The sequence below is a fragment of the Aulonocara sp. 'chitande type north' Nkhata Bay genome, linkage group LG23 (assembly GCF_057382095.1).
Source record: "Aulonocara sp. 'chitande type north' Nkhata Bay isolate Kocher_YH1m ecotype deep benthic linkage group LG23, A_spYH_male_GT1.1, whole genome shotgun sequence".
Lineage (NCBI taxonomy): Eukaryota > Metazoa > Chordata > Actinopteri > Cichliformes > Cichlidae > Aulonocara > Aulonocara sp. 'chitande type north' Nkhata Bay.
Window position 1 is genome coordinate 25,037,827 of NC_141365.1, and position 22,266 is coordinate 25,060,092.

The following is a 22,266-nucleotide window of genomic DNA, read 5'->3' on the forward strand; positions in this document are numbered from 1 at the left end:
CCTGTGTGCAGCCCCAGTGGCCCAATGGATAAGGCACTGGCCTCCTAAAAGCCAGGGATTGTGGGTTCGAGTCCCATCTGGGGTGCTGTCCAGCAGAGTGGCGCAGCCTAAGCGTGCTGGGCCCATAACGCAGTGGTCGATGGATCAAAACCATCCTCTGCTAGCACTTTCAGACAGCCACCTTGCTGTCCTCGTATACAAACGCTGGCTTTGCCACTTCTAGTACTGATGTGTCCCTTTATTCCTCAAAGATTTTGGTCTATTATAGACTTGATGTCATCGCTGAGTTGCTGCAGATTTGTCCATCTAGCATCCTAAAGGCGCTCTATAGGACTGAGATCTGGCGACTGTGGAGAACACTGAACTCATTATCATGTTCAAGAAACCAGTTTGAGATGATCTAAGCTTGTGACATGGTGTGTTATCCTGCTGGAAGCAGACACCAGCAGCACTAATACGAGGCAGGATGGATCCATGTTTTAATGTCTATGCCAAATTCTGAAAACATCTGAAGGTAGCAGCAGCGATTGATACTCATCAGACCAGGCAAGATTTTTCCAATCTTCTGTTATGCAGTTTTGGTGAATTTGAATTGTAGCCTCAGTTTCCTGTTTTTAGAGAAGAAGAATAAGACGACTCTTGGTTGATGTCAGGAGTAGAGATGGCACGATACCCCTTTTTTATGTCCGATACCGATACCGATATCATAAATTTGGATATGTGCCGATACCGATATGAATCCGATATAGTGTTTTTAATCAATAAAACTGTTTTTTAAATATCTTGCTGCATTTTGTATAAGTTCATACTCAAGTTTAAATAAACAACAACACTAAAGCTATTCTGTTATACCTGTATGTAAAAAATACACTGCACAAAATATTTCATAGTTCAGCAATACTGATCAATCTAATAAACTTAAACCTACTACATCCTTCCTATTCTGGTATTTTAAAGAGTACTTAGCAGAAATCTTAAGCAACCTAACTAATAGGGTTGCAAACTCCCAGCAAAAAAAAAATAGGGAACCACCACCCATCCTCCACCTCATGATGCTTAATCGACGTAATCAACTTTAATTTGATGCAGTGTGGGGAAAAAAAATGCACAGAAATAAATTTTTTTTGAAAAATAATTAAATAGATTCAACATCTTCCTTCAACAGAACTGCAGACTGCACAGATGGTATCTTCCCAAAGGAAAAAGTACTATAGCTTACTAGGGTATATTAGACTTAACAGTTACTATATACAGTAATGGACTTTGGGTGTAAGATTCAGATAGTTATTGATTAAAAGCTAGACATTTTAAATGAGAATAAGAAAGAAAAGTATGTCTTTGTGCCCCCTCTTCCCTGTTCATGCCCTATCGGCCCCCCTGGCTAAACTTTGCTAGATCCGCCCCTGGACAGTTACCAGCCGTCAGCTGCAAAAGATCCTCGAGTAGAAAGTAATATTAAATAAATTCTAACAACAGCTTATCAAGCTTAAACGTGCTGCTGTTGTTCAGCCGCTGGTTTCCTCTTTCTGGCGCGAAGTGGGCCAAAAACAAAGAAGAGAGAAGGAGTTGCACAGAAAAGCCGATCAGCTGATCATTAAGCAGTTTCACGATTGAAGTAGCAGCAAGAAGATGCAGTCGCTCCAGGTATTGGTTGTTAAGCTTAACGCGGGAATGCTTTACAAACATTCAGAGATGAACTTACACACTTGCTTTACTTCTCTCTGGGATAACCTTCTCAGAGATGAAATGCTGGTTTGGTAGCAGGCTTCAAATACACACAGCCTCTCTATCACTTGAGCACACTGCTCCGACATGCTACGGTTATGAGCCGAGTTACGCCATGTCGCAAGTTTTGTGAGGTGCTTTTTTTTATATTTAATGGATCGGATTACATTTTTTTTTATTTCTCTCCGATATCCGATCCAGTAATTTACGTCAGTATCGGACCGATACCGATACGTAATATCTGATGTCCATCTCTAGTCAGGAGTGACCCTCTGCTCCTGTTGAAATGCTCTTCTGCATACTGTAGTTGCAAAAAGTGGTTAGTTTAGTTAGTATTGCCTGTTTTTACCAGCTTGAACCAGGCTGGTCAACAACAAAGAATTCTAACTGAGAGAACTGCTGCTCACTGGATATTGTCTCTTTTACAGCACATTCTCTGTAATGAGGATAAAACTGAGATCCTCCTTATTGGCACCAAATCCAACCTTTTGAAGGCGAACCATTTCTCACTCACCATCGATAACTCCACAGTTTTCCCTTCTCCTCAGGTTAAGAGCCTTGGTGTCATCCTAGACAGTTCACTTTCCTATAAATCTCACATCAACAATCTCACCCGTTCTGCCTACTTCCATCTACGCAGCATTAACAGATTGCTTCCTTCTCTTTCCACCCAGTCTACGTCCATTCTTGTCCACAGTCTTGTTACCTCCCGTATTGACTACTGCAATTCTCTTCTGCATGGTCTCCCCCAAAAATCCCTCCATAAGCTTCCACTGCTTCAGAACTCTGCTGCTCGCATTATCACCAGAACCCCCTCCTACCAGCACATCACCCCTGTTCTTCAGGAACTTCACTGGCTCCCTGTGAAATTCCGGATAATATTCAAACTTCTTCTGCTCACCTTCAAGGCCATTCATAACCTCGCTCCTCCTTACCTTTCTGACCTGTTAACCACTACCTGTTCTGACCGTTCACTTCGATCTTCTTCTTCTATCCAGCTTGCTGTACCTTCCTTCCGCCTCACCACCATGGGAAGCAGAGCTTTCAGCTGCTCTGCTCCCAGGCTGTGGAACTCTCTGCCCCCAGAAATAAGAAACATTGGTTCTCTCCCCCAGTTTAAATCCCAACTCAAAACTCATCTGTTCAAATCTGCATATTCACTGTGAATCCACTGTTTGTTCATTTTATCTTGTGCTTTTGTTTTATTGTTCTTATTCTCCCATTGTTTTACTAAGTGTTTTATCCTATTATAAAGTGTCCTTGGGTGACTTGAAAGGCGCTCATAAATAAAAATGTATTATTATTATTATTATTATTATTATTATTATTATTATTAAAGCCTAAAGATAGTTGTGTGGGGAAATCCCAACACTCAGACCGACAACCATGACACATTCACACTTAAATCACCTTTCTTCTCCATCCTGATGCTCAGTTTGAACCTCAGCAGGCTGTGCCTGAGGGCCTCGAGTTGCTGCCATGTGATTGGCCAATTAGATATTTGCATTAAACAGGTGGACCTAATGAAGTAGTTGATGACTTAATTAGCCACATGTTCACCAACAGTGGTGTTCACAGGTGTATTGAGCACAGATTAATAAGCTCAGGACCCCAACACCTGCAGCGGAGGGAAACACTGGAGCAACAGCGATGGCACAATCTTCTCCTCTGAGTATTCTGTGTATGTACTTAGAATCCAAAACTAGATGATAGTTGTTGTTGTCGTTTTTTTGTTTTGTTTTGTTTTGTTTTGTTTTTAAAGATGGATTGCCTGAGTTAATTTAATTGTAAAGATAACATTTTTCTGCTCTGTGTAGTTTGAACTGACAGACGTTACTTAAATAACAAAGTTTAGCTCAGTGCACACAGGCAGGTACAGTTACAGTGATTCAGTGATAATTATCAATAGATAAATCAATCTATTAGTGTAGGGTCTTTACTTCACGGTGTAAAGTGATTGTTTGGTGCGATATAAATAAAATGGAGTTAAATGCATTCAGTGACACACACGCGCGCGCAGATAAAAATGTTCACATTACATCTTTTATTTTCCAAAGTAAAATGATCACATGATACGTCATTAATAAGTTCATGGCGATTACATGGCGTGAATAAGAGTAATAGTAAACGCACCGTGGCCCTCCACCCCACCTTAGAGCTGACTCAGTTACATTAATTAATATTAAAATGTGCGTCTGCACGCGGACTATTTACGCCATTAAAAAACATACACGTCGCGTGCTATGTGATCCAGGCCACTGAGAGTCTGACGTGACTGAAAGATCTTAAAAGCAGACGAGGGGAAAGTGTTTCCCTTTGCGGGGGCTACGGACTCCATTCACTGAAATATTCTGGCGAGCTGTTAGGAAGCACCAAAACGCGCCAATCCAAGTTTTGCGCACGGGGGATTTTATTTGTTATCCAAATCCACACGCCAGCGCCGAGAAAGAGTCACGGTGAGAGGATAACAAGTAATGATGCGCAATTAGTGCGCGGGCACAGGATGAGAAATGGAAACGCCAACTGTGCGCTCCAGTCACGTGGCTGCGCTTTATGATTTCTGCGCTCCGGATCTGTCTCCAGTCGCGCTGCGTGGAGAGGAGACGCGCACTTTGCGGGCAGGAGCTTCTTCTTCTACTACTTCTCCTCCCCTCTCTCTCTTTTTCTTCGCTGTCACTTCAGTCAGCCGGGAGGATGAGCGGATCCGAGTCCGGGCTGCCTCTGCGGCGGGTCGACCTCCTTGTCTTATAACAACCTCAGGGAGTCCACGCGTGTTTGTCCCCCCATTCTTCTTCTCTTCATGTTTCCCCTCCGAGCATCATTTGGGAGAGAATGCGTCTGCTCGTTTTCGCGACTTTGCTCGGAGTCCTCCTCGATGCGGGTAGGTGCAACTTTGGGGAGACCGCAGTGGTCTCGTATGATGATAGAAGTCATGTCCACGCACAGAGAGGAAATGCAGACTTCGTTTAGAGCCAGTCGAGATGAACTTTACTTTATAGCCGGTGTAACATTTTGGAGACTCGTCTTTGTGCCAATAGATAAAGAATAAAAAAAGAGAATCTTTCCAGATGTTTTTAGATAAGTGGAGAAACAGCAGGAAGGATTTATGGTTTTGGAGAAGGAGTGCCCCCCTCCCCACCCCACACCTCACACACCCCGAGCTCATTTTGGAGCAAAGTGGGAACAATAGTAACACAGATCCACGCCAATGACGCCCTTTAAAAGTGCGAGCCGCTTGTTCCCGCTGCTGCATGACTTTCTGCCACATCGCGCTGATAGTATTTAGTTGTTCCGAAGTGCGTCAGGTGATTGGAGTTCAGAGGATGGCGATATAGAAGTAGCAAAAAGGATGTGGTTTGTGGTCTGTTTTCTTTAGCGGAACTAAGAAAACGGGGGATTTGAAGCAGTTTTCTAGAAGTGATGAGCAGAGCTCGGGAGCTGGATGCTGCTCTGGTGTCCTGATTTTGCAGGTTTTGCTTGGTTTAAATGTTTTAGGGTGGTGTTGTGGTGGTGGATATGATATGAGGACCTTTAAAGTTGGAGGTGAATGCTTGCTGCCATTTAAATGATTGCACCAGTGATATCTATAAGCTTGAGTGGGATGTTTAGAGCAGGCGTTTCTGCAGGGATGGATTTTTGAGCTGCTCTGATGAAGATATCCTAGCATGGAGCAGTAAGTGAGCATACGCAGTGATCTGATGAAAAATGCTGAGATTTGATTATATAAATTTATAGACTTTGCTTTTAGTTATGATGCAGAGAGGTGGCACTGAGTCTGTAGATCATCTGATTTCCAACCGTAGCAGTCACTTAAACAGGACTACAACGTCATTGTGGGCACTGTGATGTCTAATTCATATGTTTACTTACACTCGCTTTCTTTTTGCCTCACGGTTTGAGCAGATCTCTGCAGAGCATGAGGCATCTCAAGGTTTCTGGCAATAGGAGAAGAATAAATATTTTTGTGATTTCTGGGCTCATTTTTTCTCACACAGTATAAAAGTTAATAAAGGCCTATGGTGCTCTTTCAAAATAAAGGCTGAATATATGTATTTCAAATTAATCCTCACGATTTAGCTTGATGACTGCAAAAGAAATATGTCTGCTGCATCTGCAATGACTGACGGAGTCCAGTCCACCTTTTAAATTAGAGCTGATCTTTTAACGCTCCACAGAGAACATGCAAAGAACAGAATGATTTATTTGAAAAATGAGGACCGAGTAGGTCTTTGAACAGCTCCTGTGGGGTCTGCAGGTGCCTCTGCTGGTAAGTTAAAAAAAAGCGGCAGATGAAATTGGCAAAAACCCACATAAAAGTGCATTTGTATATTTACAAGAGGTTGCCGTAGCAATCTGGACTCTGGTTTTAGTACCTCAGGGGATGAGGATGCAGATGGGTCATCTATGCACTGGCAGATTACATTTAACGCGGCAGCTTTGTGTTGTAAATGGAGTTTTATCAGCTATAAAATCCACGGGTTACCAGGGAATTAAGAACAGCCACTCTGAGCTTTGCTGATGTGTTTTCTTTACGGCTTATTCTGTGTGAATTTATAACCTCTCTGCTGACACTCGAGACATCCAATAAAAGAGAGCAAAGAAAAACATGTGCTTTTATGTGCTTCGTGCAGTCAGGAGACCTTGTCACTGTCCATCTGCTTGTAGGCGTAAAGTCAAAACACCCAGCGGGAGATAAAAAGATGACAGAGCGCTCTCGTGGAGCGCCATTAGTCATGTTTGGAGCAAATATACCGTTGAACAAATGGTATATGTGCTAAAATCTGTACAAGCATCTATTGCTCAACTCTGGGAGAACACAGGGGATGAAATAAACACACAGCCCTGATTCACAGATACTGTGAACAATTATCAATAATCCAAGAAAAATAGTCCTGTGAAGAGCAGCTTCAAACTTGAGAAAAGTCTGGCAAACTTCATCAGTCGTCACCTGTGCTGTTCATATGACGAATAACGCCTATCCTGACTTGCTTTAAAGCTGCTGTTTGAAGAGGACAGGCTGAAGCCCGTACACACTCACAGGATCAGCCATGATTAGGTTTACAGTGAGGGAGAAAGGGTGACATCACCACACACCTGTGGTGGCCAGTTGCTATGGTGCATAACGCCACTGAGAGGAGGGGGAGGTGTGAAAAACCCTGTTGTCTGAGTCACTGAGGTCCAGGCTCTGGAGAGGCCAGTCAATCAAATAAATGTAGCTGTTGCCAATTAGACACTTTCCAGATGGTTTTGCATGGCGGATCAAAATCTGACGGTAGTTTTCTGTGTTCAAAATATATTCATTTTGACAAGATCTCTAACACCACTGGCTGAAATGCTGCCCCAAACCATGACAGAGCCTCCACCGTGTTTTACAGGTGGCTGTAGACACTCGTTGTTAAGTTAAACTGGGACTGAAAATGAGTTTTTTTTGTTTGTTTGTTTTTTTGTGTCCCGTTTGGATCTTTAGCCATCAGAATTGTTGTCTTAAGGCCAAGAAAGATGCCAAGCGGATTTATTTTACCAATTTTACAACTGCAAAGCTCTCCAGCGAGTAGTGCGGTGCTCTGAACAGATAATTGGAGGTGAGCTTCCCTCCCTCCAAGACATCTACAGGAAGCGCTGCCTGAGGAAAGCGGGGAGGATCATCAAGGACTCCAGTCACCCCAGCCATAAACTGTTCAGACTACTTCCATCAGGAAGGAGGTTCTGCAGCATCCGGTCCCGAACCAGCAGACTGAGAGACAGCTTCTTCCACCAGGCCATCAGACTGCTGAACACGTCATAGACACCTCAGCTTCACTACTGGAACTTCAACATTATGCACTCCATACTGTACAGTAATGCCACTGTTTTGCACATGTCTCACTCTGTATATTTTTATATATTTTATTTTATTGTTTACTCTATTTAAATTGTAAAATATGTGTATACACACACACACACACACGTGGAAAACATTTAGTATACACATCCAGAAATGCATATACTATTATATATTGTACATATATTTATTAGTTTCAGATGTAGCCATTCTTGTATTTTGCCTGTTTATGTTATTGTATTTTGCACAACTCTGTTGCTTGTGAAGCTCGCACACAAGAATTTCACTCGTATGTACTGTACCAATGTACCTGCACATGTGATGTGACAATAAAAGTGATTTGATTTGATTTGGATCATCATGGCCTTGCCATATTGGTCCATTTGATTGACCTTTATTATAAGTATGAATTTATTTTATTTTCGGTTGCTACAAACGGGACAGACATGACTGGGGGATAGGACAGGGAGAAAGAATGAAAGAAAGAGAGGGAGAGAAAGAAAACCAAAGGGGAGAAGAGACGGTGAGAAGGGGGGGAGGAGAGAAAAAAAAACAAAACACCTGAAAATGAGTTTAAAAGCAGGCAATACTCGTGGACCAAGTGACTTAATTTAATGGCCGGCAGGGGGTGTCTGCTATTGCTTTTCAGATTGTACACACTCTCCTTGGTTTACGACCTCAGTAAACACTTTTTCTGATCGTTTGATGGACTCAAACGCTAGATTCAAGTTCTAGGTAATGATTGGAAAATTAAAAAATCATATTGCTTGAAATTTCATAGCTTTGCACAGTCACATTAATCACAGAGCATCATTCATTATCACTCAGTGGTACATAATAGAAGAATGCAGCTTATGGGCATATTTTTAAGTCTTTAAAGTATCAATAAGTAATATCAAAGTTTATTCAACCGATCTCTCAGGAAGCTAAGATTCCACCTGCTGCTAATCTTGAGTTTGCAAACCTCTTGGAAACAGTGGCTAGGCCTATCTTTCTAATTTTCTTCACAAGATAAAAAAATCTAGCCAAGTTTTTAAGCTCCGCGCTTTTGACATTTGACAAAAAAACAAATGTTAAACGCATTCCTTTGCTTATCAAGCTGTGACGGGAGGATTGATTATCCACGTGAAGAACTCTGTAGGGCGGGAAACAAAAAAAGTCCTGCAATAACTGAACATTTCTGCTTCCACTCTGTGTGGCAGGAGATACCCTTCAGATTCAGTGCTACCAGTGTGAGGAGATGAAGCACAATGACTGCTCCACGCCAGAGTACATCGTCAACTGTACCGTCAACGTACAGGACATGTGCCAGAAGGAGGTGCTGGTCAAATCTGATGGTAAGCCGCTTCTCGTTGTTAGCTCATGAAGTCTGGCAATGCCTCAGTAGAGGCCCCAACGTTACAGAGATTACAGAATTATGTATGCTTGATGGAGGAATGTCTTTCTTGGTTTTCTCATTCCTTTACGCGCTCCAGAACAGAGTCCATAAAGGTTGAGAGACTGGGATTAATGCACAGTCTGAGCCAGCCAAAAGTACAAAGATAGAGTTTCTGTTTATCAGTAGAAAGAAGGAAGGTGACCGTCTGGAAACCAGAGATGAAACTGAAAACACATCGCTCAGAGAGAACGTGACTTCTTAAGTTTTCTTCTCTGCCATTTAGGTGAGGCTGCCGTAATTGACTACGCTCGTTTTGGTCGTAGCATGACTTTTATTTTCGAGTCACGTAAGTGGAGCCTACATAAACAACTCTTTAAATTAACTGTGATGTTTGCAGATGTGTGTAATTTTCTCTGTCATTAGTGACAAAAAAGAAAGTACCCAAGGATACCTAACTTCTTCCATCCCAAAATACCTGTTAATCGTTGTGTCTTATTGACTGGTCCAAAAGAGCAATCTCCTGTGATTTTCAGTGAAATAGATATTGTTATCTGTAATTTAGTTCCTTTGCTCTGCTTTGAAGGAAAAGAGAAGCACTGACTGATGTGTAGGCTGACTCTGGTGTAGGACTCGGTATCACAGAGGGGACACTGGGCTGTGGTACAGTGTGTAAAAATGTTCCAGTTGTAAACCTACATAAACGTTCCCATCCATTGCTTTTTTTATTTTATTTGCAGGCTCGTTTTCACATAAGCCTTATTTGTATTGTGATGTTGTTTTGCTGATCCAAAACCCCAGCTGACTGAAACTACTTCATTCAGCTCATATGTCAAAGACAAGAGGCTTTCATTCAGCTGCCACTGAGATTAGATTAGTTTTGTGCCGCCTTACAAGAAATAAAATAGCTCAGTCTATAGAGTGAAAAAAACTGACAGTTTGGAAAAGAGGTGGGACAATTTTTTAAGCAGACATTTTTTTAAAATTCCAAACTAGGAAACCTACCAGGGGTCATGTGGTAGAAAATGCAAAAAAAGATTAACAAACCTCCATTTATTGTCTAAAAATGTATAAATATGAAATAATAAAAGGAAAAGTGGATACAACCACAATACGGGTGTAGCGTTTGAACTTTTATTTCACATCCAGAGCAGTATAAGGTAGGAAGTTTAATTTGTTTTGGGCACCAGAATATTATTTTGAGCTATCTCAAAATTTGAACTTACTGAGTATCTTAAAATTTCAAGTTAAAATTTTGGCATATCTAATTCGAAATTTCAAGTTTTTTTTTTTGTTTTGAGATGCTATCTAACATTTTAATTTATTGATGGTAAAACTAAATAATTAAAATTCAGTAGCAAAATCAAGCTTCCATAAAATATTTATCTGTACATTTATCTGTGTATTTATCTGCTAACATCTGTTTGGCTAACTAGCATAGCCAAGTATGAAAAGTATTAGCATAGCATTTCTTCAAAGACCAAAGCTCATCATTAACTTTAAGGTTGTTGAGTTAAATCGTATTTAAAGAGCTGTGAAAGATCCAAGGTGCTCTCAGTTTCTAAACAGAAATTATTAACGTGATTTTCATTACATTTTGAGGACGTTTACACTTTAGCATCCCCAGCTAACATAATCAAAAGATGTGCACAGACAACGGCTAGTTCTTCTAAAGGTCTTTTCTATTATAGTGTTGGGAAAAAAACATTTTCAGTTTTATTCAGTCCTGTTCCTTTAGTTCAATTTCTTCCATGTAACAAATGTATTTTTATTTAATCTAGATATTAATTAACCTAGTATCAAACATATATTTGTAACATTGCTTCTAAGGCCCAAACAGTCATTAGCTATCAGTTTGCTTTGTTCACTCTTATTTAAAGACCCGAGTGGGAGCTTGTGCAAAATGCTATTAGAATCTGAGTTACAACTGTCAACAGTAACCTGTTCTTTGTTGGATTTTGGTGTTTACATATAGCTCGATTTTAAAAAAAAAAAGAAAAATCTTCCGTTGTAGTACTGATATTAATATAATTAATCCAAGGCTAAAGCACATCATTAATTATCATTTTATTGTGTAAATGTTTTTTCTGCCTTAACAATTATGTTATTATATATATATTAATATCAGTTTAATTTCTGATATTATGCAAAACAGAAATTAAACCAACATTAGTGACTGTAATCTGTTTTTTGCTCAATTTTTACTAAATTTGGGGATGTTTATTTTTCAACTACTCCATCTTTACACGGTATTGTGCATTTGCTTTCCCTAACATGTTTGCAGCCTAGTATTTGAAGTAAAAATATTCTTTATTTTTACAGACTGTCAATATTATGTTTGCAGCTACCTGCAAAAGTCCCTTCAGATAACAAAGTTATCATTGATTGGCTTATCAGATTTTTCCTATTAGTTGTCAAATCTCAGACAGCACGTGGCTTGATGAAGTGTCTTATAATTGGAAGTTTATAGGTTCAGTGCTTGCAACAAAGTAGCCTTGCGTGGTGTCCTTGAGTAAAACATTGATCCCTCATAGCATTTCCTCAGATAGTAATTTTAGGCTTTACCTTGACAGACAGAGAAGCAGTTCTGTAGAAACATGTGCCTTATTACCACATACCAAACAAGCACTATCAAGGGGAAAAAATGCTAAGATGCACATTTTTCCTGCCTTTCCACTTAATGGAACTCCCTGCTGCAGAAATTGAATTTATCTGAATTTGATTTAATCCACACAGCAAAGGAATGTTTCATTTGCAGACAACAGAAACAACCACATGAATAATACAGTAACAATACCACATAGATGACAAAATGCTTCCTATATCAAGCATACCGTAGAAAAACATAACAAATAACAGCAATAGGTACCAGATAGAGAAAGGTTACTTGATAAAGAAGTCAGAAAGTGCAGAGTGAATAAAAAGCATTTTTCCAACACATCGCAGAAACAAATTGTCCCTCACCGCACAACGTTAGTTAATAAAAGGAGACAGGAAATCAGTACTTTCAAAGTCCAAATAGGACAATAAAGTACTGCAGCTCTTATAAGTTGAGTCTAAGCAATCTTATTACAGCAGGGACAATGAATCCACATTTCTTTGCAACTTTTGTTAAATGCATTTCCAACTACTGGAATCTCTTTTACTATTTTTTACTATTTTTTCTGTTTGAACACTGGAAACATTTAGAGAGCTCTTGATTATTATTTTCAGGGATACATTATCGGAAATCGTGTGCATCCTCGGGGGCTTGCCTCATCGCCTCCTCTGGCTACCAGCAGTTCTGCACCGGCAGGTTGAATTCAGTCTGCATCTCCTGCTGCAACACCCCACTCTGCAATGGCCCCAAGAGGAAGCGTCCCACCAACTCGGCGGCAACGACCACCCTGCAGACGAACCGGCCTCTTCTTCTTTTCCTGCTCGCACTGCTGCTCCTCCTACTGACGTAGATGATGTTCCCGCCACAACTTCGCTGTACAGTTTGTTTTCTGTCTAAACCATTTAAAAGAATTTACCTTTCCAATCAGAATTAAAGTCAAGTTTGTAAAAGAAAGCATGGTGTTAAAACCACATAAGCGAGGGGATAATATGACGGTAGATTTAATGGGTTTTTTTTGTTTTGTTTTTTTAAATCAGTGTGACCCAAAATGACTGAGGCACTGAGCTTATCAAACACAACAGTAATTACTCAAGTCAGGGCCAAGAGACATTTATCCACAGATTTCTGCAAAAACCAAAGGGTTTTTACAAATTTGGCCGTGGGGCCATTAAAAAAAATGCAGGTTTCAGACACTTTTGCTTTGCTCTCACCTTGCACACAAGGAAAGTGCATCCATCATTCATGCGGAGTATATTTTTCCATAAATAGGTGATATAAACAGGGATATTCCGTACTGCAGAGCCAGTGATCTATTGCTGCTGAACTTCTACTTCTAAAATAAAGCCCAAGTAACAAAAACCCCAGTTCCTTGAATGGCCACTTGAAGGTCACTGCAAAAGGAAGCCAGTCCCCCGAGTACCTTTAAATCAGATATACACATGCTCAAAGCATCTCCCCCCCACACCGAAAAAAAAAAAAGAAGCTTTGGTTTGTTTCTTTTCAGTAAAACTTAATTTTTATGACACTCCATCATTTCAGTTTTATTAAAACCTCAGTTAGGGACCAGTCTGCAACCATCTGGCAACCACCGGTGCCAAGGGAAGAATCTGTATTCCTCAACCAGTGAGATCATGATTGCTTTTGTTGGTAGCATTCAAAGAGGTCTCCTTTTGATTGCTTTAGTCACTAGCCGTTTGCCAGGATTGTCAGTAGCTGACATGAGAGACACCGACTTAGCTGCAAACAAATCAAACAGTGGGAAAACTACAAATAATGCAATGGAAACTAGAAATGCAATGACCAAATAAAGGTATCTCCTTTTTTAATGTGTTGCTTGCATCAAAAAGGTACAACATTTACTTTGAAGGCAAAGATTCTCTGTGTCTGGTTTGCATCTTTTGCAAATTTTACTAAAGATTGGGAAGTAGTTGGTAAGTGTTTGCAGACAGGTCAGCATCTTCCGTGTAAACCACAGGTATCAACAGCAGTCTGCTAGCAGCCAAAGCAATCTCAAGGAAGTTTTGGCACAGCACCCTCTTTGCTACCAATTTCTCCTGGTAAAAATCAGCAACCTCCAGCAACTGCTCTCCATGTGGTTGGTTTTTCCTTGGCTTCGAGTTAAGCATGATTAAAGGTATGGACAGTACTGCAAGGGATGAAGTACCAAACTCAAAGCCTCAATGGATAGTCTACAAATCACTGGGTAATGTTATGGTGGGCCATCCGTCTTATATATACAGTGTATGAGCTCAGCCTGTAGCTTCACCACAGAGAGATGGAGCTAAACTAGGTACAGGACCTTTTGTCGGCCCTCTTTTAGGTAAAGCTGATCAAGTGTGAGTTAATACTTTAGTTCAGAGGTGGGCAACTCCAGGCCTCGAGGGCCGGTGTCCTGCAGATTTTAGATCTCACCCTGGGTCAACACACCTGAATCACATGATTAGTTCATTACCAGGCCTCCGGAGAACTTCAAGAAATGTTGAGGAGGTAATTTAGCCATTTAAATCAGCTGTGTTCATTCAAAAACCTGCAGGACACCGGCCCTCTAGGCATGGAGTTGCCCGCCCCTGCTTTAGTTATAGCTCACAACAGGTTGTCTTAGTTGTGCACAAAACCTGGAAGCTATGAGAGGAACCTGACCTGGGTGACAAAGGACACTGTGCTTCTTTAACAGATTAAACAAATAAGTCTTGTTATGTCATTTTGACAGTTTTAGAAGTGAAGGTAGGTGACTCTTGTCTTCTAGACAGAGCGAGGGGGATTGTTTTCCCCTTTTTTTCCAGTGATTAGCTGAGCTAACTACCATCTGGCTGTAAACGTAATGGGCAGATGTGAGACTAGTATCAATCGTCTCATTTGATATGCACTAGAAATCAAATTAGCATATGTCCTCAATCTATTACTCTTAAATTAGCTAAGGGAAATCTTAATGCTGCTCTCTACAGTGATAACTGCTTTTCCTGCTTTGCAATAGTTTGGAGGCCCTAAACAAATAATTGTTCTCATCTTTTAATAAATGAATGTGAGTGGAGTGCACAAAGCCCTGATTTCAACCAAAATTCAACAAAACAGCGAGTGTCGGATCGTATGTGTTGCCTGAGTTCACTGGCTGTGAGATATTTAGCATGAAGGTGAAAAGACTAAACACACACAGAAATGGTTTCAAAGTTACTGTTTTAAGATAGTGTTTTCTTTTTCTTTCTTTCTTTCTTTTTAAACAAATACATACGATGTGCTTTTTGTTGCCACAGGTTCATCCCGGGGTCTGGACCTTACGAGGAGATTTGGACACCACATCGGCTTCGTAGCTTCTCAGCTTTATGGAAAACTGTCAGTGTTATTGATAAAATGGCGTAACCGCTGAGAGTGACACGGAAACCCCGGAGAAGTGAAAGCATACAGAGCTTTGTGAATCATTGATTGCTCGGGTTTGAAGAGGATGCGGCTGAGTCATCTCTCGCCTTTTTTTTCTTTCTTTTCTCTTTTTTTTTTCTCTTTTGGCTTTTTGTGAAGTGGAGTGTTTATGTGAAGAAGCTGGTCTCAAGTTATTTTCTGGTTATTAGATGCTGTAAAAAAAAAAAAGTGCTGGTGGAGGTTATAATACTTTTGAGCTTTTTCATTTTCTGGTCTTACGGTTTGAAACGGCGCTGCTGGTTTCATTTTCCTGTCGACGCTGTAGCTGTTTATGCTCTGAATACACAGATTTGACCTTACGAAGCCAAACTTTAGTTTTATTTCTCATATGTTACCGTGAAGACTGCACATTGACTGAGGCAACAAGTTGAAGGTTTCCCAGCTCTCTCACACCTTCCTTTCACATTTATGCTTATTCTCCACTATCAACCGTCATTTCTCTTTGTTTCTGCGTTGTCAATCATAGGGTTGCTTCTGCGATATAAAGCACTATTAGTAGGCATTAATATTCCTGTGTAGAATGATCTATTAAATTGTCTCATAGCCTTCATATTACATAGTGCAGAATAATAAGAAAAAAATATAAGTACAAATAAAATTCTCACTCGAGACTTGCTTCAGGTGATCTCTGTCATATTTCCCTTTAAGTATCCTTCATGGCCCCAAAATCACGGTTCCCTCTGCATGCTGTAAAACAAATTTCATAACTGAAACCTGATTTGATTCTCATATTTCAGTGTTCAGATGAGCATTTTAGAAAATTTCTGCATTTATATTTGCCTCTAAATGATCTGTTTGCCTATTTATTCTTATCACGGATATTTGTTTTGCTGCTTGCGTTGGCTATCTGTACCGTATCGTATTTATTCTGTGGTGAATGTGCTGTGGACGGCGATGCAGACACTCCGGCGCTGTATTTTAATGCCACACGTGAAGGTTTTAACGGTCCCGAGGAGAGCGCAGGACAAGAAACTGCAGTTCAAGAACGTCAAGAGGAAAGGCATACTTGAGTTTATTATTTCTAGATTTGAAAAAGCTGTGTCAGAGACGGGGCCATCTGATAAACTTTTGTCTTTTTATTGATCTTCTGTGAAGAGTAACACTGTATTCTGCTGATATGTGATGTAAATAAATGTTGCAGAAATGTTGCAGAAAAACTGCCGTTAAGCAGCAAGACGTCGTGATTTCACTCTAAGAGCTCGTTCACTTTGTGTTTGAAAACTAAGAAGTTTAACAGATAATGGAGCGCAAAATATTAAACATTTAATAATAACTCTGTTACTTTTTGGAAACTTCTTGGTCTATGTAATTAAGACAATTTAAGGCGGGGAAATTGTCAAGAAATTGCAAGACTTCTGACCAAAGCAATAATAATTCATTAAAACGACACTAGAAGCTAAAAATATTAGAAATTGTATTTAAATGAAATAACAATAAAAACAAACAGAAACAATATTGTGTGCTTATAAAACAAACTAAATTTATAATTTATGGATAGGGAAATGTCCTCGGCTTTAGTCTTGGTCAGTGTGGTCAAATTTGTCCAACAAGCACCGAGACAGTCTGGACATTTATCGAGACCAGCATGTCCGCATGTCGTCAAGTGTTTGCATTGTAACTGCTAGTCTGAACCTATCAAATCTGCCCCTAACAAATGTCACGCACATTACAAATGCTTTCATTGGCCACTTTATACTTTTTCTAAAAACATATCCCCCACACTATTACACCACCAGCAGACTGAATTGATAGAAAGCAGGCTGATCCATGTTTTCATGTTGTTCACACCTAATTTTGACCCTACCGTGTGAATGTTGCAGCAGAAATCAAGACTCACCAGCCCATGCAACGTTTTTCTAATCTTCTTTTGTCCAATTTTGACGAGCCCCTGTGAATTGTAGCCTCAGTTTCCTGATCTTATCTGACAGGAGCTGCACCCGGCGTGGTCTTCTGCTGCTGTTGAGATGCTCTTCTGCATAACTTGGTTGAAACGAGTGGTTATTTGAGTTGCTGTTCCCTTCCTGTCAGCTGGAAGCAGTATGGTCATTCTCCTCTGACCTCTGCCAACAGCAAGACATTCTGCGTAAAACAGACGGTGGTGTGGCAAATCACAACAGTTTCTGATGCTCAGCTTGAACTTGAGAACATGACCATGATCGGTTGTGTTCATGAGCAACAAAAAACAACTAAAACTAACACTGAAACTAGGAAAAACCAAACTGAAACTAAACAATATAAAGTAAAAGAAAGGTTGGGGTTCTTGGCAGCACGGCCTCACCTCTGCTCAACAAAGCAACCGCGGACCCTCAACTCTTATTAGTTCAGCCAGTACTATTAGATCAAGCACCATTTTCAGCTCTGCTACCATAATTGGAAAAGAGTTTCTCTAATGACCAATCAGCATTTATAACATGATAAACTTACATTTGGTAACACAGGGGGCAACTGCACAGGAGCGATGGTTACTGAATGTATGCCTGTGTAGATGTTCCCTTAGAAATCAACAATGAATGGATTCCTTTAATCATACATTTTTATTTACGATATATCTACTGACCTTCTGTGCTCCGACTTACAGAGGTTACTGCTTAATTAAAGTTAATTTGTTGAAAAAATTCCTTTGAACACAGATTCTTTTTCTTCCTTTGCAGTAATTAGAAACAAATTAAGCCCCTTAACAGAATATTGCTGTAAATTTACAGCCACATAATTATTATCTAGGAAATTACAGGGAACCTTTAAAGTCTATGAAATATTGTGCTGGACTATCACACGTTAATGTCTTTTTCATAATAAAACCATCCTGCTTCCAGTCTGATATTAGAATTTCACTGCACCTAGGCATTAACTTTTTTGAGGGGGTGAAACTCCAAATTATATTCACCTCTGCTGGTGGTCCCTGCTGGGTTAGGTATGCCTAACCTCTCTGAGTCTTTAACCTTGAGAACAGCCAGCCCGAGGACGGCATGGATGTGGTGTTTTATTAAATTAACCACACTTTGCTGACATGTCTCTGTACTGTTCTTTTTAAATGACTATGCATGTATGTTTTTGCAGCATTTTTTATTTCAGACATCCCAGAAGGTTGTTCATCTGGACGTAGCGTTTTGTGGGAGAAACGTTTCATCACTCGTCCAAATGACTTCTTCAGTCTCAGCTGACTGCAGATTTCCCCAATCTTATAAACAGTACATCTGCACAATAACTGAAACTAGCCCATGATCAAGGAACTGACCTCACAGCCCATTGTTCTTTCAGTCGGCTAGTTTCAGCTATTGTGCAGATGTACTGTTTATAAGATTGGGGAAACCTGCAGTCAGCTGAGACTGAAGAAGTCATTTGGACGAGTGACGAAACGTTTCTCCCACAAAACGCTACGTCCAGATAAACATGGATGATTGAGCATGCAAGACATTCATTTCAGACAGTTTGCAGCCTGCTTTCACTTATCGTTATTGAGCAGGAAGCACAGTCTTGTTAAGTGAACCTGCAGTTGATAGAAAGACTGCCAACAGTGTAAACGTGATAAAAGTGTTATATCACACAGAGGACTTTATCAGAATGAACAGCAAACCTGTTTTACACCTCTGTCTTCGAGTGGCTGTTTGTCTGGTAGCTCGGTCTTTGGAATTTGCAGCTCATGTATCTACAGATTCATTTTTTTCCCTGGGAAAAACAGTTTTCCTCCTCAGTGTATCATTTTAAATACACTGCTGTGAAAATCAGCTTCCCCCCTTCCTGATTTCTTAGTTTTGGGATCTTTCTTCTTCTTCTTTGTTTTGCATAGTTGTTGCACCTAAATGTTCCAAATCATCAAGGACATGTTAATATAAAAGATAACCTGTGTAAATACAAAATGCAGTGTTTAAATGATGATTTAATTTATTAATGAGCAGCTCTCAGGTGGGAACACCCCTAAGCTGTGACTTCATGTGTGCTAAACACTGCCTCGTGAGCTACTTTTCCAGTTTCTTTCCCGACCGCTTTGAAGGCTTTTGACAGTCCAGTTGTGGCTGCGATGATAAGCGTCACCAGTAATGGATGATTGACTTGTAAGAGCCATAACAGTGTTTCCAAGTAACCGTTTTCAATTATACGCCTGACAATGCAGCGGTGCATTGTTTGAGACACAATAGAGCAGCTCCCACTCGATGAGTCCTGCAGACTATAGAGAGAAACATGCAATAATTTTTGGCAAAGCGATGAAAAGACAACCGTCGGCTTGTTGGAGCCATCATGAACGCGGCAACGTTACTCACATTAGGGGAGGTTAAACCTCAGTTTTGTGTGTTTGTGTGTGCGTGTTGCTGCTGCAATTTAAACTTTGTGCCTGTCATCAGTGAGAGTCCTGCAGTGTGAGGGCGCGCCTGTATGACTGAGCATCATTAAGCATGAATACGGAGGAGGAGGAGGAGGAGGAGGGCGAGGGAGTCAGGGCTGACGATCACAGAGGGGAAGTGCCGACTGCAGACCTCTGGGGGATAAGAAGCAGTAAAAAACAGGAGATTATTAAAAATAATAAGGCCCTCCTCTGCCTTGCTCTAATGACGCAGTCACAGTACGACTCTGGCAGTGGAAATACTCAAGCTGACGAGGGACCTCAACTCATCTACTTTTGTTTACTGTTGTCTGGAAATGAGAAGGAAATGATCAGTTCTGGTGTGGGAGGCACAGATCGCAGGACAAGAGAGGACGGCGAGATCGGAAAAGCTCCAGAGGGTCAATTAGCCTCAGATATTGTACACATAGTTAAACTAAATGAAAGCAACCCTCCATCAGTGTGTCCAACCTCCTTAAATTCCATTAGCTGCAACCAGCGAATCAAAGCCCAGCTGTGGGCCTTAAATTAAGACGAGACTCTATTAACAGATTGCACTGTCTACACCGTCAGGCCTGGAAAGTGGGTAGAGCCAATAATGATCCTGAATCTGATGACTTGGCAGTCAAGCTGACACAAACTGCTTCCCTCCAATCCACTTTAGAGCACAAACACAAATCTCCATTCCACTAAGTGGGGCCAATAAACACAATTTAGCGCAAAGGGGGAGATTAATCTGTGGCTGTGTGGACGTTAACAAGCATCGGACGAGTGTTAAATACACTCTGCACCTCAGCAGAGAGAAGCAGCTGAATCAAAGAGGGCCAAGTAGAAGAAATTTTTTTTTAAAATCCCTGCATTTAACAGAGGCTGTTTAAAAGGTGCAGAAGCTGCTCTTTGTGTGATTCCAGTGAGTGATGCACTCTCAGGGTGGAAGGCCTTGAAAACGTGAGCAGTGGTGCCCTCTAGTATTCAAAAGAGTGACACACAAAAATATGAAGCTCTGGATGACACACTATAAGAGTGCAGAGTGGGGTCGGCACAGTGTTATAGACCTCCAAACTTCATGTCGCCTTGAGATTAACTCAAGAACAGTGGATAGAGAGCTTGACTGAATGGGTTTCTATGCCATGATGATTTACGGCTTCTATATATCCAAGCCTTACATTGGAGAGCAGTGAAGATGTTTTCTCCCAACTTTATGGGAACAGTTTGGGGATGGAGTCTTCCTGTTACAACATGACTGCACACCAGTGCACAACGCAAGGTCCATGAAGACATGGAGGAGAGATTTTGGTGTGGATGAACTTGACCTCAACCCAACAGAACACCTATGGGATGAACTAGAGTGGAGACTGTGAGCCAGGCCTTCTCGTCCAACATCAGTATCTGACCTCACAAATGTGCTTCTGAAGGAACGCTCCATAACTCCCATAAACATTGAACCTGTGGAAAGACTTCCAGGAAGAGTTGTAGCGTGTGTTAGAAATGCATTGCAGGAAATACCACCGAAGCAGGACAAAAACAGACTATTAATACAAATGTAGGGCATTTTGGACATTAGGCAGTGCGCTTGAGTTGTGGGATTATCTCCCACATGCCTGTTTAACCTTGCAAAAACGTATTTTTCTTTTCCTTTGCATTCTAAATTAAAACCTCTTTAACACCATTTAAATACTATTTACCCCGTTGGTACAGTTCTGTTGTTTCACAATGATGCAGAAATGCTGTTTTTCCCTCAGTAGGAGAAAACACGCCTCTGCTGTTTTATTTTATTTGATGTAGGGAGGAAGTCCTTCTTCAATAACGGCTTCTGCTCTGCTGCCACTGACAGAGATGAAACAAAGTGCTTCAGCCACAGTTCTTGATAGAGATTTTTCATTAAGCAGCCAGACTCCACAGGAACGAGAAGAGGACGGTTTCTATCAGAGGCTGCAGAGCCAAGGGCCTTTATGGGAGACTATGTGGTGAAGAGACTCTTGTGTGAGTGATGAGTCTGCCTGAGGACAAAGGGCCGATGTTCTCGGGACATAGGGTTGGCTTTAATGTGGGAAGGTGCTCGAGAGACAGAATCAAGCCCTAAAGCTCATTCCTGCTCATATATCGTCTTTATCAGCGGGCCTCCGGTGGAGGGCTGGCACCAATTCGTCTGGCTTCTGATGGGACCTAAATCACTGATATTATCTGGTGGAGTCAACAGAGGCAGACGAGGTCGCTTTCTATTTTTGATATGGGGAAAACCTGCAAAGACAGACAGCATAAAGAATAAACGCTGGATACTTTTAACACCGCAAATGTTTGAAGTCTACGTTAAAATCGAGCTTGCACAGAAAGTACAGGTCGTTACAGAACAGGTCTGCTGCTCTTTGCAGTTACATTATACATGTTTATACACCACACGCTACAGCAGCATGAGGACGATAATAAGACAAATATTAATGATAATAATTCAATTCAATTCCAATTCATGCTGTTATTATTCATATTAATGGTGATGATATTGTTCTTATTTTTTTAAAATTATTATTTCAATTTGCAAACTCAAAGTGAAAAAAGAAAGATGCTGCATACATTTTATGTCAGCAACATATCCATCTTCTAGTAATATTATTGATTATTGTGTGACTTATTCATATATATTTATATATATTAGGTTTTATTTTGGAAACAGTGGACCGCATCTTGACAACGTGGTGAATGGTGGTGCACAACCTCTGGGATACATTCTCCTCCATTTAGTACTTCGTGGTTATAGCACATACAACAATGCTGCAGGGAGGACAATAAAACAAACCAAAAAAATCCCAGATGGTTCTTTTTCACAGCTCTGTCCACACAGCATAATATTTCAGAGGCCACCAAGCGGATTCTGATTCAATGTGTTAAAACTGAAAGAAAATAAAAGGGAAAATGTGCAAAAATAACAGAAATAAAGATTTAAACTTTAGAGCATTTAACATGACAAACTAATTGTTATGAAAAATTATGAAACATTACCAAAAAGAGAGGGAATA

At 40.6% G+C, this 22,266-nt stretch overlaps 1 protein-coding gene and 1 non-coding gene across 3 annotated transcripts; both read left to right on the plus strand.

The window, feature by feature from the left end:
• The first annotated feature begins 10 nt into the window (after window positions 1–10).
• On the plus strand, window positions 11–85 carry trnar-ccu (transfer RNA arginine (anticodon CCU)). Its single transcript has one exon. It is a non-coding gene; the product is annotated as a tRNA-Arg (tRNA).
• Window positions 86–4,186: 4,101 nt separating this feature from the next.
• LOC147301878 (ly6/PLAUR domain-containing protein 1-like) lies at window positions 4,187–16,091 on the plus strand. Of its 2 annotated transcripts, XM_086283694.1 has the most exons (5): window positions 4,187–4,606; window positions 8,749–8,883; window positions 9,208–9,270; window positions 12,135–12,395; window positions 14,772–16,091. In XM_086283694.1, exons 1-4 carry the CDS (start codon window positions 4,558–4,560, stop codon window positions 12,368–12,370), a joined length of 483 nt encoding a protein of 160 aa, XP_086139820.1. In that variant the 5' UTR covers window positions 4,187–4,557; the 3' UTR covers window positions 12,371–12,395; window positions 14,772–16,091. The 2 variants fall into 2 exon arrangements, with proteins under 2 accessions (XP_086139820.1, XP_086139821.1); XM_086283695.1 differs by lacking the exon at window positions 9,208–9,270 and having other exon boundaries at window positions 4,194–4,606.
• The last annotated feature ends 6,175 nt before the right edge of the window (window positions 16,092–22,266 follow it).

Coding starts and splice junctions, on each gene's coding strand:
- LOC147301878 (XM_086283694.1), top strand. CDS start 4,558: ATGCGTCTGCTCGTTTTCGCGACTTTGCTCGGAGTCCTCCTCGATGCG. Junction 8,884..9,207: donor GGTGCTGGTCAAATCTGATG/GTAAGCCGCTTC, acceptor TCTGCCATTTAG/GTGAGGCTGCCGTAATTGAC. Junction 9,271..12,134: donor GACTTTTATTTTCGAGTCAC/GTAAGTGGAGCC, acceptor TATTATTTTCAG/GGATACATTATCGGAAATCG.